The 14,180-nt window shown below is 43.2% G+C and overlaps 1 protein-coding gene across 1 annotated transcript in view; it reads right to left on the reverse strand.

The window, feature by feature from the left end:
- Window positions 1–5,986: 5,986 nt before the first annotated feature.
- LOC311058328 (zinc finger matrin-type protein 4) overlaps window positions 5,987–14,180 on the reverse strand; it is an 89,966-nt gene continuing 81,772 nt past the window's right edge. The window contains exon 5 of the mRNA XM_084075734.1: window positions 5,987–6,092. Within this exon, the coding sequence (XP_083931860.1) occupies window positions 6,071–6,092 (22 nt within the window). The 3' untranslated portion in view covers window positions 5,987–6,070. The remainder of the gene's footprint in view (window positions 6,093–14,180) is intronic.

The following is a 14,180-nucleotide window of genomic DNA, read 5'->3' on the forward strand; positions in this document are numbered from 1 at the left end:
TTCGACATGTCGGCATACGTCGTTTTCAACTACATATCCTTTAAGGATACGAAACACTTTGACACTTGTCGCCCTGTAGGCAGTAAAACCCTCAGCTCAGTACAGATCAGAACAAATTAATACAAAATTCTTAAAATTCTAGAAAAAAAACCCAAAGAAAAAACAAACATTTTACCTGCTGCTACAGCGTATTTACAGAAACCTTTTTTTTTTTTGCGTCATTAAGGATTTTTGTTTTTTTAAACCTTAAAATCACATTGGCATGGATGTTAATATTACAGCATGATTGCATAAAAAACATCACTCCTCCACATTTCTGGAGAAGAAAAAGAATTCCTAATAAGGTGTCTCTCATTTCTACACTCCTCCTAACCCCTGAAATCAGTACAAGCTAAAAATATTCCTTAACGTGTTTACCTCTTCACGGAGCAAAAGACAAGCTCCTCCATAGAAACATGATTTAATGGAATGTGGTTGGCTGCTCCTGTGGCGACTGGCTGCTTTTGGCATAGTGTCTGTAGATTTTATGGCATTTCATTTTATTTCAGTCGGTATATTGTGTTCTTATGTCTGTTATTTTACGTAGTGTTGATTTTGACAGCACATTTTGATTTAGTTTTAGTCATAGTCTTTTGAATAAAATTCCATTCAGTTTCAGTCATATTTTAGTCATCTGAAATGTTTTAGTTTTTGTCTAGTTTTAGTCGACTAAATATCATAAGATTATAGTCGACAAAATCTACAGTTGCGACGCGTTGTGAGCTTGTAGATCTGCTATTTTCAGAGCACAACACCGAGCGCAACCAAACATAAAATGTCTATTAGTTCTACTGGATCTCTTCCCCACTAGTCCCTCACTAACATTATAGTCTAGTCTTTATTTGTTGACTTAGTTTTAGTCATCGTAGCTTAGTTTCTGTTTAGTTTTAATTCGTTTTTTTGTCAGTGAAAAAAGGAAGTCGATGAACATGTTTCGTCATAGTTTTAGTCGACAAAATCAACACTAATACGAGACCAAACATGTCGCCCACATGTTTGGGCACTGTGGACTTTCAAATACATTTCTTCCCCTTTTACTCCAGCATTAATGCTTTATTGTTGATAGTGACAGAGAGCGGAGGGGAAGGCAAGGCAGGAGAGAGAGAAGAGGGGATGACATGCAGCAAAAAGAGCCTCGGGTTGGATTTGAACCCGAGCCTGCTGTCTGTCGCTGCAGGAAGGATTTAGCCTTATTTATGTGGGTTTGTGCTCTTACCAAGTGAGCTACCCGAGCACCTATAAAGACTCCACATACTTTTATATAACTGTTATTATCAGCCCTTTATGGATGCACAGCAAACGTATTGTGTTTTATGCTGCTTGTTGTCACTCAGACTACATGCCACTACTCTGCAGCCACGGACAGCCTGGATACCGGGGGGGGATTCCCAATTCCCCAAATTATATAATCCCCACTTCAGAAATAGGTCGTATTTTAGCGCACTCCGGAGCAGTGTCGATTTTGACAGCAAATAAAATTTAAAAAAAGTTTTATTCAGTCGTTTGAATAAAATTCCATTTAGTTTTAGTCATATTTTACACCTGAAATGTTTTAGTTTTGTCTAGTGTTTGCAGTCGACTAAATATCATTAAATATCATAAGATTATAGTCGACTAAATCTAAAGTTGATTTAGTGGACAAAAATGTATTTTGACGGTGCCTTGATGGCTTCGTAATGGCTGATTTTACACTTTTGCATGCTGAAAATAGCCGATCTACAAGCTCACAACACGTCGCAGCGCGACGCGTTGTGAGCTTGTAGATCTGCTATTTTCAGAGCGCAACACCCGAGCGCAACCAAACATAAAATGACTTGTCTTTTAGTTCTACTGGATCTCTTCTCCTCTAGATCCCTCACTAACATTTTAGTCTAGTCTTTATTTGTTGACGAAATTGTCAATATATTTAGTCTTAGTTTTAGTCATCATAGCTTAGTTTTTATTTAGTTTTTATATCGTTTTTGTCAGTTAAAAAAGGTAGTCGATGAACATTTTTCGTCATAGTTTTAGTCAACGAAATCAACACTGCTCCGGAGAGTTGTGAGCTTGAATATAAAGCTTGCATTATGCATTTTTGATCAGGATATGCACAAAACAGGGACGCTACTGTAGGTTGAAAGTGGTTAAACCTGCGGAACCTGCAAAACTGGTCCGGCGGAGCTACTCTCTTTAGTTCTAAACAACGAGCAAGGTGACACGTATAGAATTTCCAGCTATTTTATATCACTCATAATCCATACCAATACCAACAGGAACACTGCCTCTCTCAACACAATGAACACTGTGTAAATACACTGGAACTGACTTTTAGCTGAAACCTCCACAACCCCCACGTCCTGCCTAAACAAACGCATGAACCTGTAGGATCACCAGATAATTCTGTGGATGATGGACTTCCTCCAGAACACACAAGAGAAATGTCTCTCAAATAGCCTCTCTGACCCCTGGCACACATACACCGGCTTCCCCCCCTGAACTGGGTATGTGAGGAATAATATCCTTTCACTCCTGCTTTTAATAATGTATACAGACAACTGCAGAAACCTCCATCTGTATGGCTACGATACTGTCCTTCTCTCCCTGCTCTCAGACTCTCTGCCCCAGATCACGTGTTAGCCCATAGTGAGCGTGTGGACTATGGTGTGACAGCTCATGTGTGGGGCTAAATGTCACCAAGAGGCTGTGGCTGGCTGGATGTTTGTGGATTCCACCAAGCGTGGCGTGGGGGGGGGGGGGGGGGGGGAGACTATACGGTCATAATTCATGGCCAACAAGTAGAGGCTGTACACACAGATACTTGGGCGCTGTCATTGATAACAAATTGTGTTTTTAAGCCAACGCACAGAGGTGATCGTCAACAACTGCCAACGGTAGTCTATGCAGTCTTTCCTGAAGGAGCTAAACTAACATTTCTTATAAATATTTTTTATCTTATGTACCTGTACAAGATGTAACAATAACATTTGAATCTTGGAAGCTATCTCCCACTGACCCACCCACTGACCCATCCACTCCTCTCTCACACCTTAGCCCGTTAACACCAGGAACGCATCTGTCATTTTAGATTTTAACCACTTTAACCATTATCTTATTCTTTGGCTATTAAAAAATAGTAGATATACAAGCTCATAGCGTGGTACAGAGTGCCGTGCTTTGAGCTTGTAGATCTGTTGTTTTTTTGTTTTAATCATTAAAATTTTCGCAAATCTTTGAACATATATATTTTTTTAGTTTAAAAAAAAAAACTGTTTGGATTTAGAAGACATTTGTAGAATCCCAAGAAGCAAAACAAATAAAAAATAAAATAATAAATAAATAAATATATATGTAATCAAAGATTTGCACAAACTGTCACGATTAAAACAAGAAAAATGCAGATCTACAAGCTCATAGCGCAGCACTCTGTGCCGCAGCTAGGAGCTTGTAGAACCACTCATACACGGTCACTGATGTTTGTCATGTACTGTATTGTCACTGATGACGTGGACTGTATCGTCTCGGCCACGTGGTCACTGATTGTCTATCATGTATTTTCCTTTAAATGGTACGTTTATATGTTCTTTATTTACTACGCCTGTCTCAGAAATGTCCCCCTGCGGGGGATCAACACATTTTCTTGAATCAAACTGAATTGAATAGAAAGAGCAAACGGAGGACTATAGCACTGTTGTTGTTGTTGATGTTTTTTTTGTTATTTTTTCATTTTTCTTCTTTTAAAAGGCATATTTTTTTCCCTCCCCAGCCTCCGTGGCGTGAGTAGGTTTGCACAGTAACAGTAACACAGCCCCGGGGCTGATCTCAACGCCAGCACCGAGGAGGAGGAGGCAAAGCAAGCCTCTCTCCTCTCTGATGGTCTCAAGGTGGTACAGAGATACCTCGTAGGCTGACTCACGCTCCCGACCCTGCGTTAGACATTAACCCGTTAAGACCGGCGGGAACGCATCTCTGTGTCATTTTTTCAGATTTCTCTGGGGCTATTCAAAAATAGCAGATCTACAAGCTCATAGCGCGGCACCGAGTGCCGCGCTGTGAGCTTGTAGATCTGCTAATTTTTTTTTAATCGTGAAAATTCATGGAAAAATCTTGGATTATGTATATATTTTTTAAGCGAACATTTGTGAAATATTTAGTTCCAGGAACCCCCAGAAGCAAAGATTTGAGTTACAAATGTCCGCCAAAAAAAAAGAAAAGAAATCAAATATTCAAACTTTTCATGATTAAAAAAAGATATCAGATCTACTCATAGCACGGCACTTGGTTGCCGCGCTATGAGCTTGTATGAATCGCCAGAAGAAATCTAAAAATGACACACAGATGCGTTCCCGGTCTTAAAGAGTTAAAAATAGATAACACAGCAACTGTTTTTTTTTTCTTGTTGTTGTTTTTTTCTCTCTCCTTCTAGAATGTACGGCATGTTGTGCTCCTCCTAAGTTCCATAGCGATACACCAGATGTCAAAAAAACAAAACACAAAATCTGGTTCAACGTTTTTAAAGGGTGAACTTATTATTCATGTGGAAGAGGAAGTGTACGTACTGTACGTAGTGCATTCACTAGCGGAAGCAGTTACTAGAGAGCGGTGCCGTTGCTGTCAAAAAATGCACAATCAAATTTCAAAAAGGCAACTGGATACAACAGTGCTATGTTTAGGTTTTCGCATGCGTTGAATGTCTCGTCGGACTCTGCCCTCCACATCTGCTGCTACATGTAGTGTGTGTGTGTGTGTGGATAGAAATTAGTTTCATCGTGCCACTGACGATACAAAAACGGGTCATTATATATTTACACATTGCTTGTCTTCAGTGTTGTAAAGCAGGGTTTTAAAAAAAATGTATAAAAAGCGAAAATAACTGATCTACAAGCTCACACAGCGAGACGTGTTGTGAGCTTGTAGATCAGCTATTTTAGCTATTATAGATTTGTTTTTAGTTACGTTTGACAATAATGACATGCCCAAAATAGGCATGCCATGTTGAAAGCGGTTGAGCTGGCACACTCATCTTATGAATTCAATTTGATTTAAATAAAATAAAATAAATTATATATATATATACTGTATATTTCTTTATGATCTACCCCCCCCCCCCCCTTTCCAGTTGCCCCTTTTGTGGCCCCCCACTTTGAAAAAGCCTGTGATGTACAGTACTAACAGGAATGTTTTCTGCCACAGACTCTCTCACACGTCACTTCAGGGATCCCCCCAGTCAGTGTTTTGAACAGGGGGTTGGAGAACGTCCCCGTGCTGCTCATATCCAAACGTTGTCTTCAGTGAAACATGTCAGTGATCACCGGCTTTTGCAGAAAGAAAAAAAAAATCTCATCCGCAATGGCTCACGTTTTCCTGTTTCCTGTCATGTGACATCTTGGGCACGTCGTGGCCTGAGAGTCTCAGGTCTCAGGGTTTTGGTCTCAAAACAAGCTGCTCATAACAGCCATAGATGAGGCGACGTCTAAGCAGGAATATTGATTTTCGATCGGTGACTGATCAGAGAGTCCCAGCCGTTGGCACGTTGTTGTTAAACTGCTACGTACGCTGTGACGATCATTGTGGCGGTTTGTCACCGCTTTGGGCCGAACGCGCTGACATCAGTTATAGGTTTGTGGTTCACACACAGGGTTCACACAGGGCGTGGCATCGTGGCTCACACAGGCCACGCCCATGCCGCGGTATACGGCGTGACCTCAGCTTCAATGACTGTTGGCTTTGGAGAAAACATGTTCAACACTTTAGGTGGTGAATTGAATCTCCAATATATTTTAGACCAAAGATAGAAAATAAACACAACTCACAATGACACAAACACAGCCATACGGTGGATGTGTGCACGGTCTACACATGCACACATACACACACACACGTGCGCACACACACGCACGCACGCACGCACATACACCAAAGTTCCTCAGTTCCTCTAAAGTCTCTGATCCACCATTGTTTGTGGCAGAGTGCTCGTGTCTGGCGTTCTCTTCCAGTTCTCTGTCTCTGCGTGTGTCTCCGTCTTCTTCCCAGAGTGGCGTGTCCTAGTTCCTTTTTACTGCTGGTGTTGTTTCAAGCTGAAAACAAAACAGAGAAGCGTTTGTTAGTCTAGTTTTGCCTGTAAGAGACCAGACATGGCAGGTCGTTTTAACTGTAGGGAGGAGAACCATGTCCAACGGGAGTAAACATTCTGTTCCTGCCATGAATGCTCAATCCTTGGAAAGGAATCTTGTTTACTTGGAAAAATCTCCCATGCTGTTTGCAATACTGATGGAAAAGGGGAACAACAACAAAATTAGTGCCAGTAACGTATCAGGCTAAAAACGAATGGCGATGGAGTCTGTGTTTGCAGAGATACAGCGCTGGTATGCTGCTCTTCTCTCATCCTGCTGGGGTTTTTTTTTGGCATTGTGAAAATGCTTGCTTTGTACGGAGGATGGCGATTCAGTCTGGAGCATTATCCAATAATCCCATATTGCAGGCTTCCCGTAATTACGGCTGTCTGTTATGCCTCTTGTGCAGCTGTTCCCCAAATTAAAACAAAGGAGCGAGATAGCAACACAAACCCTCTGGTTTTAAGGTGCAGTAATTACTCTGGATTTGGCTTTTATCTTGTTTTGCTGATTGTTTGTCGTGATGACAATGTGGTGCTGTGGCTGCATTCTGTACCTTTATCACAGCCACACTAAATGACACCACAGGCTCTACCTCACAGTCACATAGACTTAAAGTATAAGAGATAAGCTTGATTGAGACCCACGCAATACAACACCCACATACTCCTGTAAGCTTTTCTTCTGCGTGCGTGTGTGTGTGTGTGTGTGTGTGTGTGTGTGTGTGTGTGTGTGTGTGTGTGTGTGTTGTGTGTTGTGTGTTGTGTGTGTGTGTGTTGTGTGTGTGTGTGTGTGTGTGTGTGTGTGTGTTATAAAACATTTTATCTACTGTATACCTACTGAGCATATTTCTTAAGTCAAACTCCACCCCACCCTGACGGTGTATCCATAATATGGTCAGCATTCAAGGAGTCCAGAGAAATTGCACACACACACACACACACACACACACACACACACACACACACACACACACACACACACACACACATTGTTGTCTTCCTAAATGGACACTGGTCAGCGCCAGCAGTCAGGGCCGGATTAACCCTTTGTGGTGCCCGGTGCTACCCATTTTGGTGTCACGTTTCACTGTCTCAGCGCTCTTTCAGCAAGCCGCTACTTCTAAATTTCGGTGCTTTTCGTCGATAGTTCAGTCTAACTTTCACTTTCTCCACGTCGTTTGGTGCCCCCCCCCGCCCCCCAGTGCTTCAGCACCTAAAGCCCTTCCGTTAATCCTGCACACTGCCAGGAGTGGACGACAGCCACCTCTACTCTGCAACAAATCCCTCTGTCTCCTCCTGTTCTTCACAGTCTGAGTCTTAGCTGGTCCTCCTCGTCCACGGTGACGGTGCCCTACCTGGCTCCATGCCCCCCCCCCCCCCCCCCCCCCGACCTTCCAATATCGGCGCGGGGCGAGAGAGAAATGAGAGAGGGAGATACAACGGGCGCCCAAAGCTGTCAACACCTATCCCCGTAATGGCTGTTAAAACACTGGCCTCTCCACCCTGTCTGCTCCGTCTGGACACATCCAGCACTTTGCATTCACACAGAGGTGTATGAGGCCACGTCTCTGACAGACATGGCAGCCCTCTGGGGGGGGGGGGGGGGGGGGCCATCTAGCAGGCAGGGGCAGGCCAGGGCAAGTGACAAAGTGCAATATAGCCGCAAGCAGCAATGATGGGTGTCAGACTAAACAGAGACATTTTGATCAGCAGTGGGTAGACAGACGGACAGACAGACAGACAGACAGACAGACAGACAGACAGACAGACAGACAGACAGACAGACAGACAGACAGACAGACAGACAGACAGACAGAATGCTTTAGTTTGATAGTGACATGGAGTGGAGGGGAAGGACATGCACCAAAGAGCCTCAGGTTGGAATCAATCCCAGACTTAATAAGATATGCACCCGTACCAGGTGAGCCCCTATAAGGGTTTGGTAACTTCATTTATACGCTCTTCTATTCTTTAATACATCTGAGGTGGATTAACCTCCGAAGATACGTTTATTGAAGTACAACTCCTGCAAATGGCAAAAAGTACTAAAATATATATTAAAAAAAAAAAAAAAAGAGAGGCTTTAAAATCCATCCATCCATCTTCAACCGCTTATCTGGAATCGGGTTGCAGGGGTAACGGTTCCAACAGAGATTTCCCTTTCCCAGAGCAACATTAGCAACTTCCTTCTGGAGGATCCCGAGGCGTTCCCCGGCCAGTGTGGAGATGTAATCCCCCCATCTGGTCCTTGGTCTGCCCCGGGGTCTCCTCCCAGTGGGACGTGCAGTGAGGATCTCCCTAGGCTCAGGAGGCATCCATACCAGATGCCCAAACCACCTAAGCTGCTCCTCTCCAAGTCGAGGAGCAGCGGTTCTACTCCGAGGCTCTCACAGATGACTGAACTTCTCCTCCTATCTCTAAGGGAGAGGCCGGCCAACCCGTCTGAGAAAACGTCATTTCGGCCGCTTGTATCCGTGATGGTATTGTTTGGGTCATGACCATACAGTAGGTGAGAGTAGGGACGAAGGTTTCTCGGTATATCGAGAGCTTTGCCTTCTGGCTCAGCTCTCTTTTCGTCACCACAGTGACGGTACAGCGACTGCAATTACCGCTCCTGCTGCTGCGATTCCCCGGCTGATCTCCTGCTCCGTCCCTCCCCTCCCCTCGTGAACAAGACCCGAGATACACCTGGGGGCATAATCTGGACATGATACCATGTGCCTACTGAATGTGATACATCTAGGTCAGGGGTCTTCAACAGGGGGTCCAGGACCCCAGAGTTACTACAGGGGGTCCGCCAAATCTTAGTGTGATAGGATTTTTTATTTTACCTTAACCACTTGAACCCTAGCATCCCTTTTCTGAGGAGAACTTTAGCCAAAAATAGCAGATCTACAAGCTCACAACGCCTCGGCGTTGTGAGCTTGTAGATCTGCTATTTTTGGCAAACAGGCATAGGTGTAGAGGGAAAAAAGAGCAGACCACGTAAACCAAAAATGTTGAGTCTGAAATACAATTCTATACGATATAGAGGGGGTCCCTGCTTCATCGCTCTCTCAGCTAGGGGGTCCTTGGCCTGAAAACGTTGAAGACCCCTGATCTATGTGAAACTCTATGTGGGACTTCATTGCCACTCATGTCAATACAATTCGAGCAGAATAATAATTCCTTGCATTGCAATTCCTTCAGTGCCCGGGGCTTAAAAACAACAATAATAATAATGCATACTAATGAGCAGAATAACAGTACCTTCGGTGCTTAAGTTGGCACCTAATGAGCTCAGGGAAGCCGCCAATGTAGACGAAGTGTGACGTGAATGGAATGTTTGCAAGAGAAATTGATTGGATTAGTTTTTTTTTGTTTTAGATAGTTTGAAAGGCGAAGGGTAGGAGTTTAGTTTAGTTTAGTTTAGTTTATTAGGATCCCCATTAGCTTTTGCCATGACAAAAGCTAGTCTTCCTGGGGTCCCCGACACAGACAAACATTTTAACAGAGACATTCCTTACATCAACTTTACAATCACTATAATCTAAATAAAAATAGAAAATAAAAAAACTAAAAGTACAATCAAGTAGTACATTTAAAATGAAACGAAATCACTTATTACACATTAAACTTTGTGCGTCTGGGGATTAGTACAGGCATGTTTTCATCAGATCTTATTTTAACTTTTTCTTAAAGGTGAATTTTGTGTTTGTATTAAATATGTATTTAGGCAATGAGTTCCATCCTATTACAGCTCTATAGATTGTAGAAGCTTTGAGAAGATCTGTTCTTGGTTTAAGTGTTAGCATATCACCTGAACTGGCTTGTCTAGTCATATGGGTATGTTCATCTCTTCTGTATCCTACCTGGTCAAAGAAATACTGGGGTTTTTGGTCAGTTAAAACATTTCTGAAAAAGGTGAGAGTGTGTGAATGTAATCTATTCTCAACAGTAAAGCCATGATAGATTTCTGTGCATTTCTACTACATGTGTGCGCTTGGAGCTGCAGTTGCAGGGGGAGAGGGAAGGGGAGGAGTTACAGGGAGAGGGAAGGGGAGGAGTTACAGGGAGAGGGAGAGAATTGATGAAGAGAGATAAAAGTGTCCAACAGGGCAGAGGAAGAGGAGAGGTAGTATATAGAACAGATATCTGCCGGTGGGGATATGTTTTATCTCTGCTTCTTCTGGTCAGACTCAATTAAATATATGCATTTCCTTTAGGTAAATGTAGACTGTCTGATATGTTTGACAATATCACAATTTAATGACAGACTTTTAATCATTTAATAAACATGTATTCACGTAATCATGTAAATATGTAGCACATTAACCCTGCCGTCCCTAGTCTGGTCAAATGTTTCAGCAGTTTTATTCGAATTCGAACCTAAGACAATAATTTGATGACCAGTGGACCGGTAGGCAGCGGTTCCAGTAGGAGATACAAAGGAGACTCTTTGTGTCTCCTACCGGAACCACTGGTCATCACATTATTGTCTTAGAAATGAGACAAAAACTATAATATATCCATGAATTCAATTCTCCATGGGGTGACTAATCAATAGGAAAAAAAGTGTCATTTTGGGGGTGAACTACCCCTTTAAGTGGCTGAGAAAATGTCCCCCCCTCTGTTATGTTTTTTACAAATGGAACACTGTGTAAAAGGCTCAGAGTGGGGTGAGGGAGGAGGGGTGAGCAGGAAAGAAGGAAGAGCACAGAGGTTATGGGCGTTCAAGGTCATTTGGAGGAGGGGTGTGCGCAGGACAAGGACATGGTGTTGTGCAGGGATTCTCCAAAAGACGTGTGTGTGTGTGTGTGTGTGTGTGTGTGTGTGTGTGTGTGTGTGTGTGTGTGTGTGTGTGTGTGTGTGTGTGTGTGTGTGTGTGTGTGTGTGTGTGTGTGTGTGTGTGTGTGTGTGTATTTCTCACATGCCTAGTTCACACAAATAAAATACACATACGTATAAGATATATTGGAGATAATTATGTGAAATTAAATGATAGCCTATAGTTCCCTCATAAGCTATTAAGCTTGAGAATAGGAGCCCAGACACACAGATAGTGTTTAAAATACATACCTGCTAACATCGACATTTTGAAAACATACAGTATGTATTATAGTAACATTTACAACCTATAAAACACCTAACACTAACCAAACATAAGGCCCTACAACATGCTACTAAATACATTGGTCTAAACATTGATTAAACAGTTAATATACAATAAACAGAGACTGGTTGCCTTAGGCTCTTTTTGAAAACAGACACAGATAATTACATTTGTTAGTGTTATCGAGCTCATTCTACACCTGTGTAAGCCACACTAAAGCCTGTACATTTGAGTTTAAAGTTCTTACCCTTTTATAAGATGTTTTTTTCACCCCTAGTATTATATGTATGCAAGCACAGAATCTGTGGTTGAGAATATAAACACAACGTGATTGAAGCATTGTGAAAGATATTACATTCATTAAGCTTGTATTGTAGCCGTGGAAACGAGGGTCAGTGGGAACATTTACCTTGATATTACATGAATAACTTTCTTCTGTCAATTCTGAATTTTCTCAAGATAACTAGGACAAGTATTGCACCGTATAATATAATATACACAGGGGTGCACATAACTTCTTTGGTCTAGTTCTCAGGGGAGCACCTGGATATGTTACTTGGTGCGCACCAAATAAATAAATAGATACATTTCGCCACGACACGTCTGGCAGGATGGATAAAAGAGTGATACATGGATAACTTGTCTGCTCCTGTTATCAATTGTTTGCACTATGTTGACGTGCTCTTTGCTTTTCTCATGCTTATCAAAAGCTGGGTGACTGATATTCTTTGTCCCTGCATGTATAAAAGGCGCTGCTTTTACCCGCCAGATTGGGACGTTCACGGCATATTTTGCACCATCACGGTGCGTTCATCATCGCTGACGAGTGCCTGTAACACAGCCAGCAGCGTGCTGCGTGCGAGTCACGCGACTGTCTGTGTGTCAGGATACCGAGGCCACACTCACACAATCACGTGCAGCATGCACGTGATTGTGGAAAAAATGTGGTTTTGGGCTTTTATTAGAATGTGACCACGCCCTTGTCAACAAAGTCCTTGTCAACAAAGTCCTTGAACCAAATGGACCCTAAAGGGTCCATTTGGTTCCCTTTGTACACTCTCAGAGTTACAGACCCATAAGGGTCCATTTGGTTCCCTTTGTACACTCTCAGAGTTACAGACCCATAAGGGTCCATTTGGTTCCTATCCATCATTTAGCTGGGGACCCCCTGGAACTCCCTCAAGGACCCCTGGGGGTCCCCGGACCCCACTTTGAGAACCAATAGTCTAATACTCAGCGAGGCACGCCACTAGACCAGTGAAAAAAAATGTGGTTTTGGGCTTTTATTAGAATATGACCACGCCCTTGTCAACAAAGTCCTTGTTTCCTAGTCTTTGCATTCACAACCTAAAAGATGGGCGGTACTATAGATAGGCCCGATATCAATGAAAATAATTTGATCGGTCATTCCGATAAATAGGTCAATTAACCGATCCGATCATGACTTGCATATGTCAAGAGTTTGATATCACTCCGGATCCGAAGGTGGCGTTGAAACGCTGGCTGATTAACAGCCGCCTTAAAAGAAGGAAGAAGTGTTTGTTATGATCTCGCTGCGCTGCTCTGCTGCACGCACGCAGGTTTGAAAATGTCTGCGTTGTGTAACTTCTTTACAGTGTGTGAGACCGATGCAACACACACTATGAAAAAAACAACAACGCTGAAATCTGTTGCGCACAGAAAAAACATTCACTCAGTCTGTGTGTGTGTCAGTGCAGCCGCCAGCCAGGGCTGCCTGCAGCCTGTGTGTGTGTGTGTGCCTGCAGCCTGTGTGTGTGTGTGTGCCTGCAGCCTGTGTGTGTGTGTGTGTGTGTGCCTGCAGCCTGTGTGTGTGTGTGTGTGCCTGCAGCCTGTGTGTTTTAGTTGTAGACAGTGGAGTAAATGTAACCAGGAGTACTCTGTACTCTTACTCAAGTTAAGTACTGGGGTCGAGTACTCTGTCCACCTCTGGGCCTGGACGACCAGCCAATACATGCATGAGTGAATGAATTAATAAATACAAAATTGAAATAAAATACAAAAAGTTAAAAAATATTTAAAAAATAATATTGCGCCACATGATCGGATCGGTGATCGGTATCGGATGATCAGACTTGATCGGATCGGTGATCGGTTTAAAAAAAACCCTGATATAATATTGCGCAACATGATCGGATCGGTATCGGTGTCGGATGATCAGATTTGAAAATGATCGGATCGGTGATCGGTTTCAAAAAACCTGATCGGACCATCTCTAGTACAGACCCTTGCGTCGTCGTGCACCAATCAAAGTCCTTCTCCCTGTCATAGCTGAAGTGTGGATCATGCTAGTTGGCGAGGTGAGTTGCCTACACCTCCGCCACGTGATCAGGCCTAGCCAATCACAGTTCGGAACGCGCGACCGAGCACAAGTTTTTACACCAATGAAGAAGAAATGTAACGGATCGCGTTTTTAGATTGTAGATCTGCTCTGCTAAAATGGGACGTACTGTATATCGTGTCAGAGGACTTGCACAATCATTGAGTGTGTCAAATATTAGCCAGTAAACAAATTCAAATATATGGTGAAGTTGGTGAACAAGATTGGACACGGTGGTCTGCAAGAACGAGGGTCTACAAAGAAATGCGTGTGCGGATAAACAGGGCGTGGAGTTAAGCCAATTGTATTAATAGATGAGTAAGGGACAAATAAACCCTTCTTGGTCCTCGAACACAGAGGATTTGAAAGTCACCTTGGCGTGCGTGTGCACGTGTGTGTGTGTGTGTGTGTGTGTGCGTCCGTACGCGAGTTGAACCATGAGTCACACAGTCCAGGCCATGAACCCCCTGCATAATAACAGCCGAGAAAGAGAGTAAGAGTGGGCATTGTGTGTGTGTGTGTGTGTGTGTGTGTGTGTGTGTGTGTGTGTGTGTGTGTGTGTGTGTGTGTGTGTGTGTGTGTGTGTGTGTGCGTGTGCGTGCGGTCAGAAGGAGGTGAAG

The sequence above is a fragment of the Gymnoscopelus microlampas genome, assembly GCF_963454915.1.
Source record: "Gymnoscopelus microlampas genome assembly, chromosome: 13".
Taxonomy (NCBI): Eukaryota; Metazoa; Chordata; class Actinopteri; order Myctophiformes; family Myctophidae; genus Gymnoscopelus; species Gymnoscopelus microlampas.